Source organism: Nymphalis io, chromosome 10 (assembly GCF_905147045.1).
Source record: "Nymphalis io chromosome 10, ilAglIoxx1.1, whole genome shotgun sequence".
Taxonomy (NCBI): Eukaryota; Metazoa; Arthropoda; class Insecta; order Lepidoptera; family Nymphalidae; genus Nymphalis; species Nymphalis io.
In genome coordinates, this window is record NC_065897.1 from 6119206 (window position 1) to 6141437 (window position 22232).

Below are 22232 nucleotides of genomic sequence, written 5' to 3' on the forward strand. Positions count from 1 at the left end.
ATTGTAACTATGTGTGGGTAAATAAATTATTGTTGTTGGCTCGAAGAGTTTGTTTGATTAAAACGCAAGGTTATGGCACGGCGAAGAAACTTCTTTCAAAATATTTTCGCATATGAGCTTTGTAAGATTTTTATAGGTTTACACCTTCGATCACACTTCTTTTTAGTGATCGAATGTTTGCACTTAATTACTTAATATAATCATTTAGTGATCTACGTATATCTTTTAATTTTGAAAACTGCTGCCGTTCTTCACTCGTTTCACGATGACTCTTATTTTGAGACGGTACAATATTACATTCTGCTAACTGCATATCACTATGAACGTAACCGGTTATGCAATTGGAATTCCTGATGTTAAGTTATCATGGTCGCTCATATTACATGCATATTAGCATTCAGCAATGTAAGAATAATTTAAATTTACACTGTCAGAGCATGTAACACCGACCATTTTTTTTAAATGCGTTTCGCGTTTCCCCAATTGTAAGTGGGACTCGCCGGTGTCCAAGACGCCTAGTGCGCCCTGAACATCGGAATATTTATGAAATGGAGAATCTTTAGTTTTTAAAGGACAGCATAAAAAGAGTAAAAATAGATTATCAATATTTAATGCACATTTTTAATTGTTCGGTGATGTAAACAGCACATGAGAACTTTACAACATAATAAATCATTTACTAGACAATACTGCTTATATAACAAATAGTTTGCATGCACAGAATTGGCAATATGTAGAATTAAAAATATATTTTCACTTAAACCACTAATAAAACTATATAATTGTATTTATATACATATATAATCCTTGTACTTATCACAAAACGGAACTGTGCTATTTGTTAAAACGTTTAAAATCACTTTATTTGTAATAAGCATTTCGACACTAGAACAAAACTATCGCTCCTTACCGTCGTTTCGATCCTCAATTGATGATAAGTTAATTTTTCAAACTAATCTACTGACAACAACAAAAACTAATCACTGCTGTTGACTGAATGCTATTGCAATTGCTAGAAATATAAATTTCCGCAATCTCAATCGTAATTATTTTAAAGATAAAACAGTACCTATACGTAAAAAACTATTTTACACACCCATAAGTACATTTATCAAATTTTATCAATAAAATTTAATTTTTAGCATCAGAGATCTAGTTGTACCTATTTTTTAGTAAAATATTTACAATTAATCGAAAATCACATCATTTTATTCGAATCATAAGCGTCGAGGAACAATTATAGAGCGAGTGGTATATCTATAATACAGTATCAAAAACCATGATTAAACTGACCATTAATGTTATATAAAAATTAGAAACATCGAAAAATAATATTTTAGTTTATAACACATAACAAAAGTAAGCTGTTGTATATTAAGAATATTAATGCTTTATAATTCAAAATGGAGAGCTCTTATTGACTGTAATATAGATAACCAATTCCGAAACTTGGGCTAGTTAACATCTTCAAAATTGTGTTTAATTAGAGATAAGTAAAAAAGTTAAATAACTAATAGTTTGGGGAGTTGAGACTTATTTAAAAAAATCTTACATTTATTATATATATATATTATTAACATAATATATATAAATTAACATTTAATAATTTTGAGGTATCATTCAAATCTTGAAAATATTGTTTGAGAATTTTTATTTATTAATAACTTTTGAAAATGTTTATCTTCGAACGTGACACCTTTTTCTAGATAACACTCGTTCGAATCGTATGAGGTGTGGTTTAACTTTTGTCCTTTACCTCTAATAAACATTTTTAAGAATTCCATTAACTAGCCCACTTGTTACAATAACTCTAGCTAACATTCTTATTAATAATATAATTCATATAATTATTAGACTTATCAACTTCGAACACTTTTACCATGCATCACTAAAATACAGACATGATCTTTTTAAATCTTACGTCGTTACGTGGAAAAATCGCCAAGTCCAATTGAGCACACGATCGCGAGTACAAATCACGCATACTTGCGCACATAATGTGCATTTTAATTGCTTGCTGTTGGTTATTAACAGATAATGGGGCGAGTTATGCAAATTTGAGGCAGTTCATAGTAGATGCGATTTATGCGACGCATCACCTATATGTACGCGGCAATAAAACCAAGAATTTATCCATGGCATTTAATCTCGATACACGTAATAAAGTCTAGTCTTTGTCTTTCAATTGCCAAAATCTAGCCATCCAGAAATGTAACAATATATATAGCAACAAAGTTTTCACTCTTATAAGAGATATCCTTCATCGTTTGTTCAACTTAACGGTTAATGTATTGCAAGAAAATAAACAACGTATGAACTATGTCGCGTAACTATAGATGAAATGTCATGGATATACAAATATAACCGCGAACACAAGAGTCGATTTTGGTCAACAGATAATCGAAAACAATTTGTTATTGACTTCAACAGACTTCAATCAAATTGAAGCAACTCAAATCAATTCAATAAAACACATTTCAATTTTTTGTTAATTTAATTAAATACTTTATTTGATCTTTCATTCGATTTAAACTATCTATATATTAACGAATGTTTGTTGACTAAAATTGAACCATGTGATATTACAATATAACGAAACCATTGGTTAAAAAACTTAAACATATTTTGAATCTCGCAATCATCTTTCATGCACTTCATTACGTTGTTTATTTAAATTTGTAATCACAGAAAACTAAATAATATTTATAATTTACAAGTATAGAATAATAAACTTGTGATTATGAAAATAATTAATTTGGATATATTTTTTTTTTCTAAAATATCAATAATAAAACTAAAGAATAAAGGCCTATTAAGCATTTTTTTTTAGTTTTTAGCACTTTTACAACAAACATTTACATTAATTTACAACAAACATTATACACATACACATTTCGTAGTAATAATATACATTTAAAAGGTAATAAATTCATTTTAAATTGTTTAGGGCAGGTTTACAAAAACTTCAATAAATTCATTAAATTTAAAGTACCTATTTGTATCATTTCAAAAAATAATAATTAATTATTATTTTCATTCGCATACTTTCATCTAGATTTTATTAATTATTATAAAATATTATTTTTCACAGACGTGCATGAGATGAAATACTAATAAATATAAAAAAAAAACAGTGATGCTTTCGTAAATTTGAAACGATACATCACACAATATTATTTACAGACATAGATATACATGGATTACTTCCATGTAGACATACAATAGTAATTAAATTGGTTGTATTACCAAGTGACGCTCGTCTTGCGTGAGACACTCCCCCTTCTAGCCTGTCGACACATTATAAAACGTGATGTAAACCTGCCGAACATTTTATCCTATTTGAACTATTTAATTATGATAACGACATTGGCACTTTTTTAATAAACTGAAACTTGACCAAGAAAATCAAACAAATATTCTTTTATTAAATTAAATATTCTTATTCTTACAAATAACATCTATTCTAATAATTAAAAGCAAATTTAAGTTTATCAATAAGATACTAATGTTATTATAGATACATTGACGAAACATGTCGAAAATTGTGGAATAAAATTTGGTAGAAAAAAATTAAACAACTTCAACAATCACAAAAGTATGGTAATTTTTTTAAATATGAAATTAATTTTATTCATACATTTAAAACGAAATATTGTGATACTAATATTTTGAATAGTTTAAATAATAAGAAAAAAATATTTATCAATAAAAAAATATGTTTTATTTTTGTTAAAAAACGTAACCTTATTTAGATAAATGCTATTTTTTTTTTCTAGCAACTCCACCCGCGTGCATTACTTTCATACAACGTTGCGTTACATAAGCCCGAAAAACAATTTTAATTTATAAATTTTTAAAAAAAATGTAACCAGGTCAAACAAAACCGAAATTTCAGACTCCAACAGCCACAATAGTTATTAAATAGTTACTTCAAGCATTTGTACAGTCTCTATGTTTATTATTCAGTAAGCACAAATTTAATTTTTAAAATTAGTTCATGTTACAAATTGATCGATACTGATGGCAGTGTACTTATTGAATGTATGTTTATTTGTTCCCTTGTAGCTTCTTCTTAGCATGTCATCCGCTATGAGATATAATACTAAATCCAATGTTACTTACAAAATAAACCAATAATATTTTTACTAAGATAGGAAGATAGATCTTTGTAAAAACATTGCGCACGAATTTTCGTAGTCGGGTTTTAATTTATTTTTAAAGTAATCCTAACTTACTTTGTATATTAAATTATTTGTATCTGAAGTCGAAAGGCTTGATAACATCAATAATAAAAACGGATACGAAATTGACACCTATTTAGACGAATATTTATCATATATTATATAATTTATGAAAGATTATACAAAAATTGTTGTTTTTTTTCTAGCGACATTATAAAAAAAAACTCAAAGTCAAATATATTTTAGTTTAAGCACAAAACAAAATCGCGTGTATGACTGTTACGTAATGATTAAAATATTTACTCACATTACTTATTAAAAACATCACAATTTTAATAATTTTTTTTATCAGAAAGAGTTATATGTAAACATTTGTTGTAAATTGTTTGCAATTCGTGAACTTTGTCATTTGAAAAACCGATACGCACGCGAGCGGCAATGCTTACACGTTCTCACCGAGCTATATTTCCAAGACAGCGTTACATCACTGGCCTTTCAAAACAGCACTATTTGCATATCGATTCACACAATTGATAATTTCGAATCCTCCGATCACGAATCCTTGGTTCCTAGTAGTGGTAGGAAGGTAAGGTAACCTTGGTATGAATAATTTAATATGGATTTAATTATTTTTTTTGAATCGCTATGAAAAAACTGTGCCATTTGTGTGTGGTCGCGTGAATATAACATCTTCGTCGTCTGCGTTGATGCTCTCGACGGCGGTGAGCGCGACCGTGTCGCTGTGCACGACGTGCGGGGATTCATTGAACTCGTCTAATTCTTCTATACCTGCTGTAAATACAGTATTTTCTAACACACTAATAAATAAATATTTTCAACTTAATAAGTCGCAGTGTTTTTTTTTTAAATAATTGGTAATTAGTTCGAAGCTACTTTGGGGTTATGGCACTGACCCTAACCCTATACTGACTATAATAAAAAGGGTTTTTTATTAATATTTCATATAATATATATGAAATAAACAGGCGTTTCGACTCCTGTGTAGTTTCGGAGCTATGTACACAAAGCGTAACGCGATTTATTATGAGCATCCAAAAAGTTCTTAATACAAAAACGAAATTTAATATCCTAATTTAACATCAATAGATAAATGTTCTTGAAAATATTAAGGTAATCACCTGTATAATTAGACGGAGCTAGAAGTAAGTACTGCTCGGATCGTGTCGGCCATAAAAGGTGAGCCATCACGCAAAACGCTAAGCAATCAGCTGAGTATGTTATACCTGAAAAGGGAAATATTATGACTTACTACACCATAAACATTACGGAAAAAATGAGAAAGAAGGAATTTGCACGTTTCCAACATATTTTTTTCTATTCTTGTTTCCAATATTTTTGAAAAAAAAAGAGGCAGAACTGTTTTGTCTTCTTCTATTTATATATAAATATATTAATATTTTCTCTGCATGTGTAAAATGGGATAAAATAAAATAGTTTGTGCTTATACAATGAACTAGGTTATACGTATTTTCGTTTGTATAATTGTATGTTACTTTTATTTAGGCTTTATCAACGTTTTGTATTTTTTTTCTCTTTGTGGTGTACAATAAAGTATAAAGTAAGTAAAGTACGTAGAATCGACAACGTGGATGTTTGTTTGTTAGACAGTTGAAGAGATACAAAATGAAACGAGCACTAGGAAAATTATAATATTTCGGTTTGAATTATACTACACTTGAAAAAATTTCGTTTACTTCCCTTCAAGTCCAAAATCCGCCATAACTCGAAATCACAACCCTTTATTCGTTGAAATAATCACTGAGTCCCTATGAGCTATTTTGGTACATATTTTCCCTCTATAACTTGAAATAAATAAATTAGAGCACTGCATCTCGAATATCAATCAATCAATCAACAGCCAATCATTATCTACTGCTGAACATAGGCCTCTCCCAAGGTGCGCCAAAGCTCCCTGTCCTCCGCCTTCCGCATCCAGTTGGTGCCCGCCACCTTTTTAAGGTCATCGGTCCACTTGGCTGGAGGGTGCCCTACGCTGAGCTTGCCGATTCGCGGTCTCCACTTTAGGACTCGTCTGCTCCAACGGCCATCGGTCCTACGACATACGTGACCAGCCCACTGCCACTTCAGCCTGCTAATTTTGCAAGCTATCTCGGTGACTCCGGTTCTTTTCCGGATAATCTTATTTCTGATCTTATCCTTCAAAGATCCTCTGAGCATAGCTCGCTCCATAGCACGCTGAGCGACTTTGAATTTGTGGACTAGTCCCGCAGTTAGTGTCCACGTTTCGGCACCGTATGTCATGGCAGGTAAGACGCATTGGTTGAAGACTTTCGTCTTCAAACATTGCGACTTGAGGACTTGACGAAGGTTGCCAAATGCTGCCCATCCCAAGCGAATTCTTCGATCGGCTTCCTTCTCGAAGTTGTTCCTACCGACTTGTATTATCTGTCCTTTTTTTTTTTTCCGCTGGAAAAACACATTTATGTGTTTCCCCCACATGAGGTGGGGGGGTATGTGGGACTCGCCGGCGCTGAAGGCGCCGGAATACCCACTAAAAAACCAGCGGTAACCACTCCATCTTGTCGGGGGACGTCACGGGATCGCTTGCGCATACTACCGTGCCGTCCCGACGGTTGGCCCGCCTCTGCGGGCCTCCAAATCCTAGGGGGTACTCGGGGTACAGAGACCCCCTGGCCCCGGCGACACTCACGGCGGGAGGAGAAGATGCGCATAGCGCCGGCGTCTTCTCCCCGGTCTTCTTCGGCGAAGCGGGTCAGCGGCGGCACTCTCCTCGCGCTCCCGCTCCGCGGCCTCCTTTGTATATCGGTCCCGGCACGACATGCCTATTGAACATGACCTTGGTCTTGTCCAAGTTCATACCGAGACCGACACACCGGGAAGACTCGCCTAGGCTACGCAGCATTTCGGTGAGTTGTTCCAGCGACTCTGCTATGATGACAATATCGTCAGCAAATCGAAGCTGTTAGATGTACTCGCCGTTTACATTGACTCCATACCCAGTCCAATCCAGCGTTTTGAAAACGTCTTCCAACGCGTTGGTAAACAGTTTCGGGGATATTACATCCCCCTGTCTCACCCCTCTGCGCAGTAATGGCGCGTAAGAGGGGCGCGCTGGTCATCAATACTGATTCCCACGGGTTTATCCGATCTTGAAGAGAACAACTGCCTATAAAACCTCTCTACTTCTCCGACAATCTCAGGCCTAGACGTAACGACCCCACCATTTTCAGTTTTAAGTTTTGTCAGACGCGGCCTCCCAAACTTGCGAGCGAACACTTTCGATCCCCGATTTTAGTCAATCGCAGCCTTGATGACACGGGTATTGGAGCGGCGGAGATCGCGTCGCGTCAGCGTTTTTATTGTTCGGTTTAAGGCCTTATCTGACAAAAACGATGGTAGTTCTCGTCGTTTTCTCATGAGCCCGAGTGTCTCAGCAGAGTTTTGGTGCGTTGTCTCTTCTCTGTGACGTAAAACACTTGCGGCATGTGTTTTGCAGTATTTTGACCAGCGTGTCGGTTCTCTCATCAATGCTGCTTACGGTTTTTAACGCGGTGAATTGATTTTGAAGTTCCATTTGGAACTTTTCGGAGCCTTGAGCAGCTTGGAGGCTTTGAAATCGATATTTAGAGTGCCTCGAACCAAGCGGTGATCACTTCCGGTATTAAACCTGTTGATCACTGAAACATCTCTAAATATGTGCCTTTTATTCGAAATGATAAAGTCTATCTCGTTCCTTGTCACGTTATCGGGGCTTCGCCAAGTCCACCTCCTTTGAGGCTTCTTTTGAAAGAAAGAATTCATCAAAAAGAGCCCCTGCCCTTCGAGAAAGTTTACCAGCATTTGCCCCCTGTGATTTTTCAGCCCAAGCCCAAGTAAGGTCCGACTTTCGATTCACCGCTATCTTGTACTCCCATTTTAGCATTAAAGTCTCCCATAGCAACATTGTAGTGGGCCTTCCAGGTGTCGTTGAGGGCCTTTGCGATGTCCTCGTACATCGCTTCAACCACATCATCAGAGTATGTCGAAGTTGGCGCATATACCTGTATGACCTTCAGGGAGTACCTGTCGGAAAGTTTTAGGACAAGGTACGCTACCCGGTTCGACATACTACTGATTTCCACAATGCTGCTAATGAGATCCTTTTTGACTAGAAAACCGACACCACCCTGGGAGAGGTTATCATCTTCGCGGAAGTAGAGTAAGTTACCGGATTATCGTGTCCTCCCCCTGTCTTCGGACTTCAGGTAACCCCAGTATATGCCAGTTTATATGACTTAACTCTACTTCTAATTCGGCGAGGTGATGGTCCAGCCTCAACGAGCGTCCATTGTACGTTGCCATGTGAAGTCGTTTTATATGGTAGCCTGCCGTGAACCGGTGATTCTTAGCACCCCCTGCCCTGCCGATACCGCGACCGCTACTTTGGCTTGCCGGTATCTGGGGGCCTTTTTTTGGGCGTATCTGCCATTAAAGAGGGTTTGCCCATACTCGCCACGCTGGGCAGGCGTGTTGGCGAGCGCAGTAGGGGGGTAAGATGTTTAAGGGGGGGGGACGCTGCTGCCCATCCCCCTTTTCCCCGTCCCTCAGTCGCCTCTTACGACACCCACGGGATGAGATTGGGGGAGTTATTCTAAGCCGGTACTCCACGGCAAATCTCAAATATAGCAATGTTTTATTATACAAACATCTAATAAGTGTTAGTATAAAAAAAACATAAACATTTCTCTTAAAAGAGGTTGCCTGGAAGAGATTACTTAGTGCTAAGGCCGCCTTTGCATACTATATGTACGACATTTTCTTTTATATGTTTGTAAATTGTGTGCAATAAGGGATTAATAAATAAATAAAAATAAAATAAATGAAAAATATTAAATAAAGGAAAATAATATTTATATTAAGCTACGTACTCACCTAAAATAAATTTAAACTTCCACAGTGGACTAATCTGCAGAGCTATGAGAGCTATAATTGGCAAATAGACGAACCACACCAGACTCGAAGCCCCAAAATGTAGGAGGAAGTTTAACTTTGGCATGTTATGTTCGTACATCATTGTGTTCCGGAGTTCGAGCACGAACCAAGTCATGATCGCGACACGCAGCGTCAGCACCAACCACCCCGGCCATGTTTGGTACTCATCGATTTCTTCTATTATGTCCACTTCAGTCTAAAAATAATCATATCCAACTTGATGATACAATAACATTGCTGATTAACAAGCTTTTTTTTACTATTAATAGGCCAGCGTTTGACCGTTGACTTGCCTGATGTTAAGCATCGACACGGTCTAAGATGTAGCACGCTTGCTTATAAGAAACCTGTTTACTCTGGATTTGAAGACACTAACATTGTACCTATCAGGAAATACGGACTCAAGCAAAGCATTCCATAGTTTCGCAGTGCGAATGATGAATGTTGAAGCTTAGTAACAAGTAACAGCGCGTGAAAACATTAATGGGAAATATATGGACAGTCCATATATGTTCCATTGCTTGACAAATGACTTCTTCGTATTTAAGAAAAAGGTTTCGATTTTGACCTGTGGACTAAACTAAGCTGGTTAGGGAATAACAAATAGATTTATAGGAAAATATGTACAGCATGAGAATAAAACAAACAGACTAAAAATTACTTGCAATATATATAAATAGTATACTCCGAGTATACTATGTATATTTTTTTTATAAGCAGAAATCCGTGCCGGATTTCCCGCCCGGCCTTATCGGCCTCATATAGAAAGTAATTAATATGTTTGCGCATATGCACACACTTGTGCATTATAATATGTCCTGCGCAGGTGGCCAGTCTTCCTTTAGGCCGCCGCGGCTGACATCAGCCAAGAGAACAAAGGTATTTTAAGGAAATTACACATATTTTATTAATAAAAAACATTGTTGTGTAATATAATTAACATTCAGAAATAAACTAATTCTTACCGTATTCCAAACATATAGTAAAATGTGAACAATTCCGTAAACCATCCATACACCAAATACCAATGGTTTGTAAGTCAGTTCTAATCGAGTCACCGCCCATCCTTTTGCTAATAGAAGAAGAAGCAACATAAATAAAGTCTGAAACAGAAAAAAAAACTCTTACATTATACTCTTACATTAAGCTACTGTAAATAAAACAATTAAATCAGAAAACATTTATAATTATATTGAGTATTTTTTATTGGCAACCTCTTGTGTTAATTCTGTATCAAATATTCTCCCTCTTAGATACTCAAGCAATTTCCATATAAAATTTAAATAAACTTGCTTTCAATTTAGTTTTTTTTTTCATAATACTAATAAGGACAATTTACTTAATGTAATGAAGTATGGATATTGTTCATTTAGCAAAATAAAGGACAATATATAATTATTTTCAATAAAATATTTTACTAAAATTTATTGACATAAATAGATAAATAAGTAATTAAAATGTTTTATATTGTTTATGAGCACCACAGAAAAATAAGAATTAATAATATTTTAAATCACTGTTTCCTAATACTTGGTTGCATGTAATGTAAATGTAAATATAAGTCAAATCATTATAAAAATCCATATCTATTATATAAAATTCAAATATTCAATAGCCATGAAAATATACTTTATTCATGTAGGCTCTTGCAAACACTTTTGAATCATCATTTTATCTTCTACTTGCTGGGGCTTTGTGTAAGCCCTTCTTGGTAGGTACCACCCACTCATCAGATATTCTACCGTCAATCAGTAATACTTAGTATTGTTGTATTATGTTGCTTCTTCTTCTTCAAAAATTTTCAAAGTTATAAGGGATAACCAGGATTGTATCGAACTCCAAAATGATCTAAATAGGTTAGGACAGTACTGCATGGTTTACAACTAAATTTGGCTAAATGTTGTATTATAACATTTTCAAGAAAAAAAATGCAACATTCTTTCAGTTATTCAATGTTTGGTGTTAAATTGCGAAGGGTAACTGAGGTACGGGATCTTGGTGTACACCTTGATAGCCAACTCGTGTTCGATAAGCATATTGAAAAAATTACTTTAAAATCTTACCAAATGTTGGGCTTCATCTCAAGGCAAGGTACTGACTTTAGGAACCCTAATACACACATTATACTTTATAATGCTTACGTTCGGTCACACTTGGAATATGCATCGACTGTATGGAATCCATGTTATGCTAAGTATATTCAAGCAATCGAAACAATTCAAAATAAATTTATTAAAAAATTAAAATATAAATTTGGTCACGATTTGCCTACTCTACTGTCCTTGAAAACTAGACGAGAACATAGAGACCAATTGTTTCTATTTAAAATTATTAACAGCCTTATAGATTCGCCTTATCTCCTAAATAAAATATTATTTAACTGTCCTCGCTTAAGTGCTCGGTACAAAGCCACTTTCGCAACTCCAAATCATCAAACAAATTATTACAAAAATAGTTTTATAGTAAGATCGTGTAGCAACTTTACGATAAATATAACCACATAGATTTGTTCAGCAGCGGTCTCGGTAAGTTTAACTCGATACTTAAAAATACTTAAAATAATTAGATTAAGATTTGTTATTAACTTTTTTTTTTTTTCCTTTTTCATATTTCACATGATATAGGTTTGGTTTATATACATTTTTACACTTGTTAGTTTTTTTTTTTTTTTAATTACCATACATTTAATTTTACTGTTTTATCTATTTTATATATATGTTCACTTCCAGATTAATTATTTGTGGAAACTGTATTGGCATGTGTGTTATTTAAGGTTTTTATAAGTTTTATATAATATAAAATATGCTGTTTGTTTCACTTACTTACAAATAAACAAATTCCAGATTAAAGGGTGAGTGAGCAAGTGTAACTACAGTCACAAAAGACATAACACCTTACTTCCCAAGGTTGGTGGCACATTGGCGATGTATGGAATGGTTAAAATTTCTTACCACCTTACTAAATAAACTATTTTATAAAAAAATCCAGTTAAATTGAATGATAGATGATCTATAATATGTTTTATACATTAATATTTTATTAACATGACATACTTACTCTGCTCATAATATCCAGTATATCACCAGCTACAGCCAAGCCCGCAAATCCAACTCCATCTGCTGCAAACTTCACAGTGTGTAGCACATTGAAGCAGAGTGCAACAAATTCTAGAACTAAGCTAGATGTAAACAATTTGGTCACTGGATGTCTCTGTGTTCTAAAATATAAAACAATATTTAATTAGTATTTTTTAACAAAATTCAAATTTAAGATTTACACATCTTAAGATATTTTTACTCATGAAAATAAAATAAGAATAGTGGAAAGTTAAACAAAATCAAGAAAAGTATGTATCATTATATATAATAATTTACCTTACTGCATAGATTTGAACTGGCAAAAGGATAATATAACACAGCCAGAATAACAAATACAACTCCAATGTATTTTGTCTATCAAATGAGAATTGATACATCATTGAATTATATACAGAAAGGTTAGGGCTACCATTAACAAGCCAAAAATCATATTCTATAGTCTGTGGCATGTTTGTTAAGGTTGTGTTGTCCGGGGATGGTGCCCCCTTATAATGATGCCAAGTGCAGGTCACCTCATCTAAGTAACATGCCACTATTGACACATACCAGAACCTGAAAATAAAATTTAAAAATATACATAACCGTAACCGTAACAGCCTGTGAATGTCCCACTGCTGGGCTAAAGGCCTCCTCTCCTCTTTTTGAGGAGAAGGTTTTGGAGCTTATTCCACCACGCTGCTCCAATGCGGGTTGGTAGAATTCACATGTGGCAGAATTTCAGTGAATTTAGACACATGCAGGTTTCCTCACGATGTTTTCCTTCACCGTAAAGCACGAGATGAATTATAATCACAAATTAAGCACATGAAAATTCAGTGGTGCTTGCCCGGGTTTGAACCCACGATCATCGGTTAAGATTCACGCGTTCTTACCACTGGGCCATCTCGGCTTTTTTAAATTATAAAAATATTATATATTTAAAAAAATATACATACAAGAACTTTAACAAACTTTAATTCTTTAACTTATTTGTTTATATATCACTCATACAACATTTCATTTATTTGATTTATATTGATATTCACAATGAGAGTTTGTAAGTTTGAAAATACTGATTCTTAAATTCTGTTTGAGTAGCATATTTAATTAATACTGTGTGTTTTCTATCATATTCAGTCATATGTTTACACTCCAAACCACATTAGAGTAGTGTGAATAAACTCCAAACCTTCTTTGTAGAGAAGACCTTTGTCCAGCAGTGGGACAGGCTGTTACTCTAGATAGTCTATATATTGGGAAAGGTTATAGACTATACTTCAAATAGTTTGGAAAAGTTAGGCAAGAATGCAAATAAAGAATAACATGAGACAGTGCAGCAGTAGCACTTGATTGGAAGCTGACAATATTTCATATAAATTCATGTCTTGTCCTAATTTAAAAAGCAGATAATATTACATTACACATTATAGTATTATATTCAAGTAATTTTTATATCATTATAGTATATAATCTAAGTTTAACAAGAGACAAACTATAGGCCAATGCAGTATATAATACAATGATTACATTTTTATCACTACAAGAGATAACTGCCAAATAAGAGTATGAGTAATTTTTGGTTAATTTTGTAATAATTGTAATGTTACCGAGTATGATAAAATAGAAAAAATATTGATATAAATTATTCTTTATTAATTTCATTTCTTAACAAATTAAAAATATTTTAAAAAAACTAAGATTTGATAATTATAATTATGTGCAGTGAGCTGTTTAATGCAAATAATTATTAGTAATTTTACCTGTTACTGTTATAGATGATGTAAAACCTTTAATTATTTATTTCTTAAAGATAAAAATATCATACTAATTACTTATTAAATAAATAAAATAGGTTTTACTTCTTACCTTGGCTGTCCATTATTCTTTATAACATAGGAAAATTGATTATTTTTTATAACATTCCATGGTGTATCTTCATCTACACACAGCTTATCTTTGGGGCAAGGTATTCTTCTAAATATGTCCTGCCCTAATTTGTTACATTTTGGATGATATGCTGTAGCATTTAAGTGTTGGAACATAACCTGACAAGCTACTTCTTTATCGACAATATCTCGACTTTTGTAATAATGTAAGAAATGTGGTCTATCTAAAACCGCAAATGTGATAGGATATTTAAAATTTTCTTTTGACGTTAAGTTGCCAAATATATAACCATATGTTTCCTTCTGAAAATGTATATCTGTCTTTTGGAATCCAAATTTTACTAAAAACTTGAAATATTCCCGTGTCGTAAATTCTCCCTTTATATGTGTTGTGGAAACAGTGTAGAACAGGCAAGAATGTAATAAAACTATCAGCGTTCTATACATTTTGACATTAAAGTACAACAGAACAATATCAACATTTCTTTTAAACTGACTGTTTTCCTCTCATTATAAATACATTTACTTCCTTAGTGTTTGACATGTTAATGTAAACTCTTTCACAGGTACATATTGTTTATTTTTGCGATAACTTGGTATAAATAAAACATTTTCAATTTTAACACAATCGTTCACTTCAGTCTTCACGTACTATCACCAAGAAATAAAAATTGACAAGTTTAAGATGACAAGATGCATAGTGTTGTACGATAATACATACTGAATAGAGAAAACGTGAGAGTCATGTTGTTACTGTTTTCGTTGATATTTAAATTACAAAAAAACTAAACATTTTACGATTAGAGATATCTCTAATCTATGTTTGAATGTCTCTGTTGTTAGTTTAAATTTTAGTATTAACCGTATAAAATGTGATTCGATTTTATTGAATAATTGAGTAATAGTCCGAGATATTCGATTCTTTGTTAATTGCATTATTTCATACTCACTGATATCGAGACTTGATTAGTTTGAATTTCTACTAATATGAAACTTTTTTTTAATTAAAAAAGGAAATAAATACTTTGTTAAGAAAATCGAAATATGGTTAATAACAAATGTGGTTAATGTAAATGCCTTGTCTTAATATTAACTACACACGATAGAACTGCCTGGTTGGTCCAGTGGCTAAATATAAGGTCGCAGATTGCAAGGTCTAGATTCAAAAACCCGGTTCAGACCAATAAAAAGTTATTAGGTTTTCTGTCGAAGATTCTCAGTAGCAGCCCGGAGACTGTAAGTTGGAAGTGCGTACACTTCCGTGCCTCGGAAAGCATGTAAAGCCGGTAAATCTGTGCCTGAACTCTTTCCGGTCATGTTTTGAAGTCCCATAGAATTAAGAGTAAGGGAATATCTGTGTTGCATGAGTGCATCATTATAACATGTCCTGCGCAGTTGACGAATCTCCCTTGAGACTGTCCCACGTGGCGGAGATTTCATTCGCCCGGCGCGGCTTAGTCTTAGTTGCAGTCACACAAATGGTGACTGACCTGATTTTAATCCGAAAAGGCAAAAGAAAGAAACCACTTGTAAAAAATAAGAACGTATAATTTTTTATTGTTAATATTTAATTTTAGATATTTTATCTTAATCTTGTAGTCCCTAAAAAATATATATATTTCGATTAAGACCACGAACGTATCGATAGACAATCGTAATCCCTAGAATAATTTCACTGGCTAAGCTACAACACTACTTTGACTAAAACTTAACTTAATAGGACCCTGAAAGTACATAACTGCAGCACAAAATAGTAGTTTTAATCGGTTTCCCTCAACTATAAAGAGACTTGTAAAAAGATACGTGGATAATAATGGCGTTTTAATTATATTGTTTTAGTTTTGAAATGTATAACAGTAGATTATGATGTTCGATAGCAACAAAAACGTCTTGTACTGGCAGTACCTACTTGTCAGCCATAGTAACTCGTCAACCCAAGTAGCCCTTTCCTTTGTGAATTCTAAATCCAATTCCAGTGATTGTTTCTTTTCAATATATGAATTTTAGATATTTTTAACCAACCTTAATTCAAGTAGATCACTATGTTGTGAAATTTAAAGGTACTTAATGGCGTACTCGTTCCGTAACCTCAATCAAGCGGAAGTGACCGAAACCTGCTGGTTGTAGTGGATTTATGCATTCTAAGAAGCTTAGTGCTATATTGTTTGTATCCTAATTATCATTAATATCAAATCCCAGTGACAAAAACGATATAATGGTAGAAATAGGTGCCCCACAGCAATCTGCAGAAGACAGTTTGGAAAATGCCGAATGGTACTGGGGAGATATTACTCGGTAAGTTAAGTTTGCTATTTATTTTATATGATTCCTATTTCTATTCGCAGAAACTATTAATTTTGAATATCTATCGTAATTTCTCGATGAGTAGTATGTGTATATGATGTGATAATTGTGTAATTATTTTTAATACAATGTCATGATTTTTATAGTTAGTTTAAAAATCTAAATATATTTTAAAAGTTTAGTGTATTAATGTGATCATTTAAAATGATACTTCCATTGTTTGCTTGACTAATCCATAATTAGAAACAACAAAAAGACTAATTAAACTACAAGTAAATGTCTTATCTTCAATCAAATTGAAATTTCATCAGATAATATTTATCCTTTGTTACAAGGAAAAACAAATGGAATTGATTTATTAATAATTATTTATAATAATTTATTAATAATAATTTACTTGCAAATAATTAGCTCCTCTCAATAAAATTTGTTTGAATAACCCAAACAATTTCAAAAGTTGTTGAAATATTATTATTATCACATTGTCTTGAAATACAGCAAATAATAATTGTAATAGTAAATTATTATTACAGGGATGAAGCTAATGAAAAATTAAGAGATACATGTGATGGCACTTTTCTAGTCAGAAATGCCTCAAATAAAGATAGTGGCTACACATTAACAGTAAGAAAAGGTGGCACAAACAAATTAATTAAAATATACAATCAAGATGGCCGCTATGGATTTTGTGAACCTTTTGAATTTAAATCAATTGTTGATCTCGTTGGATTCTATACTGAGTATTCTTTGGCACACTGTAATAGCAGTTTGGATATTAAACTCATGTACCCACTCTCCCGAAATCAAGAAAATGATGGAGGTGAAAATATTAATGATGAAACTTTGGAAACACGATATAAAGACATTCATAAGGAATTTGTATTAAAAACTAGAGATTATGATGAGCGTTCTGACAAATACATGAGGTTACGTGAAGAAGTAAAATTTAAAAGACAGGCTTTAGATGCTTTTAAGGAAACATTGAAAGCATGTGAAGATCACTTAAAATTACAAGAAAAAATGCAGTCTGAAGCTCAGCCTCATGAAAAAATTGATGTAATAGAGAACAATAGACAATTAATATTGAGAGTAAACAGTTTAAGGCAAGCCCGAGTACAGTTGCACAATATTCTCAAAGAAACTGTTGAATCTAATTTGTTGCTAGAAAGAGAAATAACAAAATTAAAATCAGAAATAATAAATCTATACAAAATAAAAGATCGCTATAAAGTGTAAGTATTATTATTAGTACAAACTATATATTTTGGCAGACTTTCTGTCATATACATAATTGTATACACTTAGAAAACACATATGCCAAATTAAAAATAACTTTGTGTTTTATTACACAGTACATAAACATTTTAAAGACATAAGAATTTGTGTAAAAAAAATATCTTTTATTTTATATATAAAAAATATGTTAACAAGTAATTCTTTAACATTACTGAAAAAAATTGTATTAAGTATTACATAAAAATAAATTTAATTTTTTTATAGGTATATAATAATGTATATATTGTATATTTGCAACTTTATGTACAGTAACAGTCTGTTAATGTCCCACTGCTGGGCTAAGGCCTCCTCTCCCTTTTGAGGAGAAGGCTTGGAGCTTATTCCAGCACGCTGCTCCAATGCGGGTTGGTAGAATACACATGTAGCAGAATTTCAATGAAATCAGACAGATGCAGGCTTCCTCACAATGTTTTCCTTCACTATCAAGCACGAGATGAATTATAAACAAAAATTATATAGCAACTTTATGCAACTATATGTAGTATATCAGTTGTCTGGTTTCCATAGTACAAGCTCTGCTTAATTTGGGATCAGATTTCCGTGTGTGAAAAATGTCCCAGGATGTCCCAGGAACTGGATATAATTTTTTATAATTTATTCTTTCTTATAATATGCTTATAATACTACTAATAATAGAACAATTTCATATTCGGTAAAACAATTCACTTGTGCAACTTGAAATTCGACCTGAGTATAAATTTATCATTACGATTACTTAATTAAATTTTCTTTGTTTGCTTATTCCATGACTTTACAAAAAAGCAAACGTACTATTCTATATAATAAGCTAACTTCTCTTAAAACATTTAAATACTGCAATTCCACAGTTTTTAGTTGACTTTTTAATTGAACGAAATATGACGGTTATTAAATATAATATTATTAAGTAAGTAAATGCTTTTGTGCTTAAACTTCTGATTGTAATGGATTAGCTAAACTAACAATAAAAGTTAACAAATGAAAATTTTTATAAAGTTTTGCATAAACTTGTTTTTAAATTTAGAATTGTGTCTATTAAAGGTGGTTACAACGACGAGGCAAAACTGAAGAATATCTTCAAGCCTTAGAAGATGACAATATTCATAAACTTGAAGAATTATATGCACATCGTGAAATGATAACGTGGATGGTGGAGAATTGCACACGTGATATGGCAGAGAAACTTTTAGAAGGAAAACCTCAGGGCACATTTTTAATTAGACCAAATTCCACTGGTCAGCTAGCTCTATCTATTTGTTGTAATAATATGGTTTATCATTGCATAATTTTTAAGACTGAAAGAGGTTATGGATTTGCGGAGCCTTATAATATCTACAAGTAAGTAACTCATAAGTTTGTATATTATTTATTAATTTATTATTGTACATAATATGTATATGAATACATTATCTACTAATGTATTTACATACATGTGTTTGATCAAAATCACATTAAAAACCTTTTATTTTGTTATGTTTTCTAGTAGAACTTTTAATTTTTCTCTTTTTTTCAGAACTTTAAATGAGCTTGTATTACATTATGCTTCTAACTCTTTAGAAGAACATAATGAACAGTTAAGGACTGCTTTAAAATATCCAATCAATGCATATTTAGTAAAAAAGCCTGATAAAAAAATGCAGGAAACACAAACAGACATGCGGCTACATCAGGAGTCTCATCATGAAACACAACTTCAAACACATCAGCGTCGACAAAGAAAGCAACGTCATCCACTTCCATAACACCATCATGTAATGGATTTGACTTAAAGCTTTCCTAGTCATTTTTGTGAGTAAAAAGACTAGAATAATTGATTGTCAATTTTCAAATTGATATACATCAATGCCAATTTCTCCTGTGAAGCCCAAACCTCATAGAGTTAATAATTTATGTAGCTTGTGTACGTACGTTTAAAGAGGTTATAAGATGCGTATTTTGCATCTCATGCAATATGTGATATTTCTTAATAATGGCTTCGTATGTGATAATCTATGTGGACAATTTGTTCATCTTTTTTAACTGTAGTTTTTGTTCATGGTAACAAAAAATAATTTTCATTGTGCACTTCATTGTATAGTCTTACCATGACATGAAGATATAATTGTAAGGGTAAGAAGTGCATTTTATTGTCTGGTCTATATTATTTTATAATCATATCTTAGAATACGAAAGTATGGGTCAAATGTACAAAACAATATTTATAAGTTAAACATTGTTGATTTATATTGTAATATTGTGGTTAAACAATAATTTGAATAGTTTTACATATTTATATTAGCTCATGAGTTTTAATTACTAATATATTTTTCATAAAAGTAAGATCTGCTAACAACATGGTAAGATTAAAGTTATATAGACTTTTATAAGAAATATGGTTAGTTAGAACCAAACAAAAATATTAGTTTATGACATTATTCAGACAAGATAAGTAAATTAACCCTTCTTGTAAATTAAAATACCAAACCAAAGCCAATTGGAACTAAAAAGTAACTTATTTATTATTTAGAAAGATACAGTAACTAAATCTTTGTATCTGAAATACATTCAATTTTATTCAATAATAATAAGCCAAAACAATAATTATAGGCTGCAGGTATTCGAGAATGAATTCTACTTATTGATGTTTAATATGTACTTGACATTCCCAGTTCAAAACATACAAAATCAATTTAAAATATCTATATAAATGAGCAAGTTTTAATGGCTTGTATATGTTTTGTTTGATAAGTATAAACTTATATCTATTGATAACGAAACGAGAAATCGAAATTGTTTTTAATGCTGGTGTTAGCCTAACTCTTTGCCCCTTAGTATGTTTCAATAAATGTGAATTGTGTGCCTGCATGTCTCCAATTTATTAGAGACATGTAGGATTCTTTACAATATTTTCATTTTGCAGTGCATTTAAGCATTTAGCTCCCGTATGTTTGCAATTATTTGATCTGTGAGGATCTATCATTATGCCTTTATAAAATATGTTTAAAACATAAAATAATTCAATTTTGAATACATCTATTTAATCAAATTAAGCAACATAACTAAAAAATAAAGTACCTCGAAGGTGCCGAGAAAATGCCATATAAAGCTGCGTTTTCACAAAAACAATTGGCAACTTTTTTATTGTCAACATGTGATTATAGCCAACCCATGTCATACATGGTTTAAGTGGGACTGCAATTATTACAGGAAAACAGATTTTTTTTGTCCATTTCTTAGTATCCCAGTTAAAGGATGAATTTTGTTCAAAGCAATTTATATTAATGTTTGAGTAATTTTTTTTATATATAATAATAATACTAATGTGATAAAAATTGTAACCACTCGGTTTGAAAATGATTAAATAAATATAGCTTTCTGTTTTTTGTTAACAAAGTTATTTTCTTAAAAATGAAATTTTCGGATTAGTTTTGCAGTTGAAATTTATTGAACCATATTTTATATACACATTTATTTCACAATAATTGTGCAATGAAGTATGGCTAATTCATGTATTATTACTCGATCTCTATCTGTCACTTGAAGAATATGTATCGTAGCAATAATGTTTCGAATTTATGAGTTTTTTATTCTAATATAGAATTTAAACTTATGTCAACAGGTGTATACAGAAAAATAGATAACTTAGTTATTTGATTGATAAAAGTTTTATCTATTCATATAAACTGTTTTATATACATACTGAAGAGTATTGCTTTAAATAAATTGTAACATATAATATAGACTTTTAAAAACAATAAGTTACAGATTATTTAAGTGAGATTATTAAATTGGAGTTATTTTTGTATTTACGTCTTTAGGTATTATTAAATTTTGTATGTATAGTAGATATTACAACTTAACTATTATTTTTATAATATGTATCAGATCGTTTGCAATTACCTAGTAGTAAATATTGAATATGATCTCAATAATAAATTAGTTGACAAAGTGGAGAAGCCAATCTAATAAACAAATATTTAATAGAAATAAAAATCAGCTTGTACTTTTTCAATCATGATATAAAACTCACCTATGGAAACTTTAAAAAGTTGTCATTTTTATAATATTGTAAGTTGAAATGTGTTGAATAAACGATTTATCAGTAAGTTTCTACATTTGCTTTCTTTTTATAAATACGTCCATCCCTTTTAATTATAGGTACTTACCTTTTTTTTTTTCTCGCTGGAAAAACTCATTTATGTGTTTCCCCCACATGAGGTGAGGGGTATGTGGGACTCGCCGGCGCTGAAGGCGCCGGAATACCCACTAAAAAACCAGCGGTACCCACTCCATCTTGTCGGGGGACGTCACGGGATAGCTTGCGCATACTACCGTGCCGTCCCGACGGCTGGCCCGCTTCTGCGGACCTCCAAATCCTAGGGGGTACTCGGGGTACAGAGACCCCCTGGCCCCGGCGACACTCACGGCGGGAGGAGAAGATGCGCATAGCGCCGGCGTCTTCTCCCCGGTCTTCTTCGGCGAAGCGGGTCAGCGGAGGCACTCTCCTCGCGCTCCCGCTCCGCGGCCTCCTTCTGCGACATGACATTTTCGCAGAA

General features: G+C 32.5%; 2 protein-coding genes across 3 annotated transcripts; one reads left to right on the top strand and one right to left on the bottom strand.

The window, feature by feature from the left end:
- Positions 1–592: 592 nt before the first annotated feature.
- Positions 593–14771, bottom strand: LOC126771291 (transmembrane protein 145-like). 2 transcript variants are annotated; one of them, XM_050491103.1, is made up of 7 exons: positions 14099–14771; positions 12530–12805; positions 12213–12372; positions 10121–10258; positions 9096–9351; positions 5321–5425; positions 593–4970 (listed from the first exon to the last, which is right to left on the bottom strand). In XM_050491103.1, the coding sequence occupies exons 1-7, from the start codon at positions 14563–14565 to the stop codon at positions 4825–4827; spliced, it is 1548 nt and encodes a 515-aa protein (XP_050347060.1). In that variant the 5' UTR covers positions 14566–14771; the 3' UTR covers positions 593–4824. The 2 variants fall into 2 exon arrangements, with proteins under 2 accessions (XP_050347060.1, XP_050347059.1); XM_050491102.1 differs by having other exon boundaries at positions 593–4973.
- Positions 14772–15836: 1065 nt separating this feature from the next.
- Positions 15837–21789, top strand: LOC126771312 (phosphatidylinositol 3-kinase regulatory subunit alpha). The gene is given in 5 exon segments (XM_050491150.1): positions 15837–16413; positions 16956–17654; positions 18739–19035; positions 19211–19391; positions 19393–21789. Coding segments are annotated over 5 exon segments (1317 nt in total). The 5' UTR covers positions 15837–16333; the 3' UTR covers positions 19453–21789.
- Positions 21790–22232: the final 443 nt, after the last annotated feature.

Coding starts and splice junctions, on each gene's coding strand:
- LOC126771291 (XM_050491102.1), bottom strand. CDS start 14,565: ATGTATAGAACGCTGATAGTTTTATTACATTCTTGCCTGTTCTACACT. Junction 12,373..12,529: donor GTTCAAATCTATGCAGTAAG/GTAAATTATTAT, acceptor TTTATATTTTAG/AACACAGAGACATCCAGTGA. Junction 4,974..5,320: donor AGCTCCGTCTAATTATACAG/GTGATTACCTTA, acceptor CTGTATTTACAG/CAGGTATAGAAGAATTAGAC.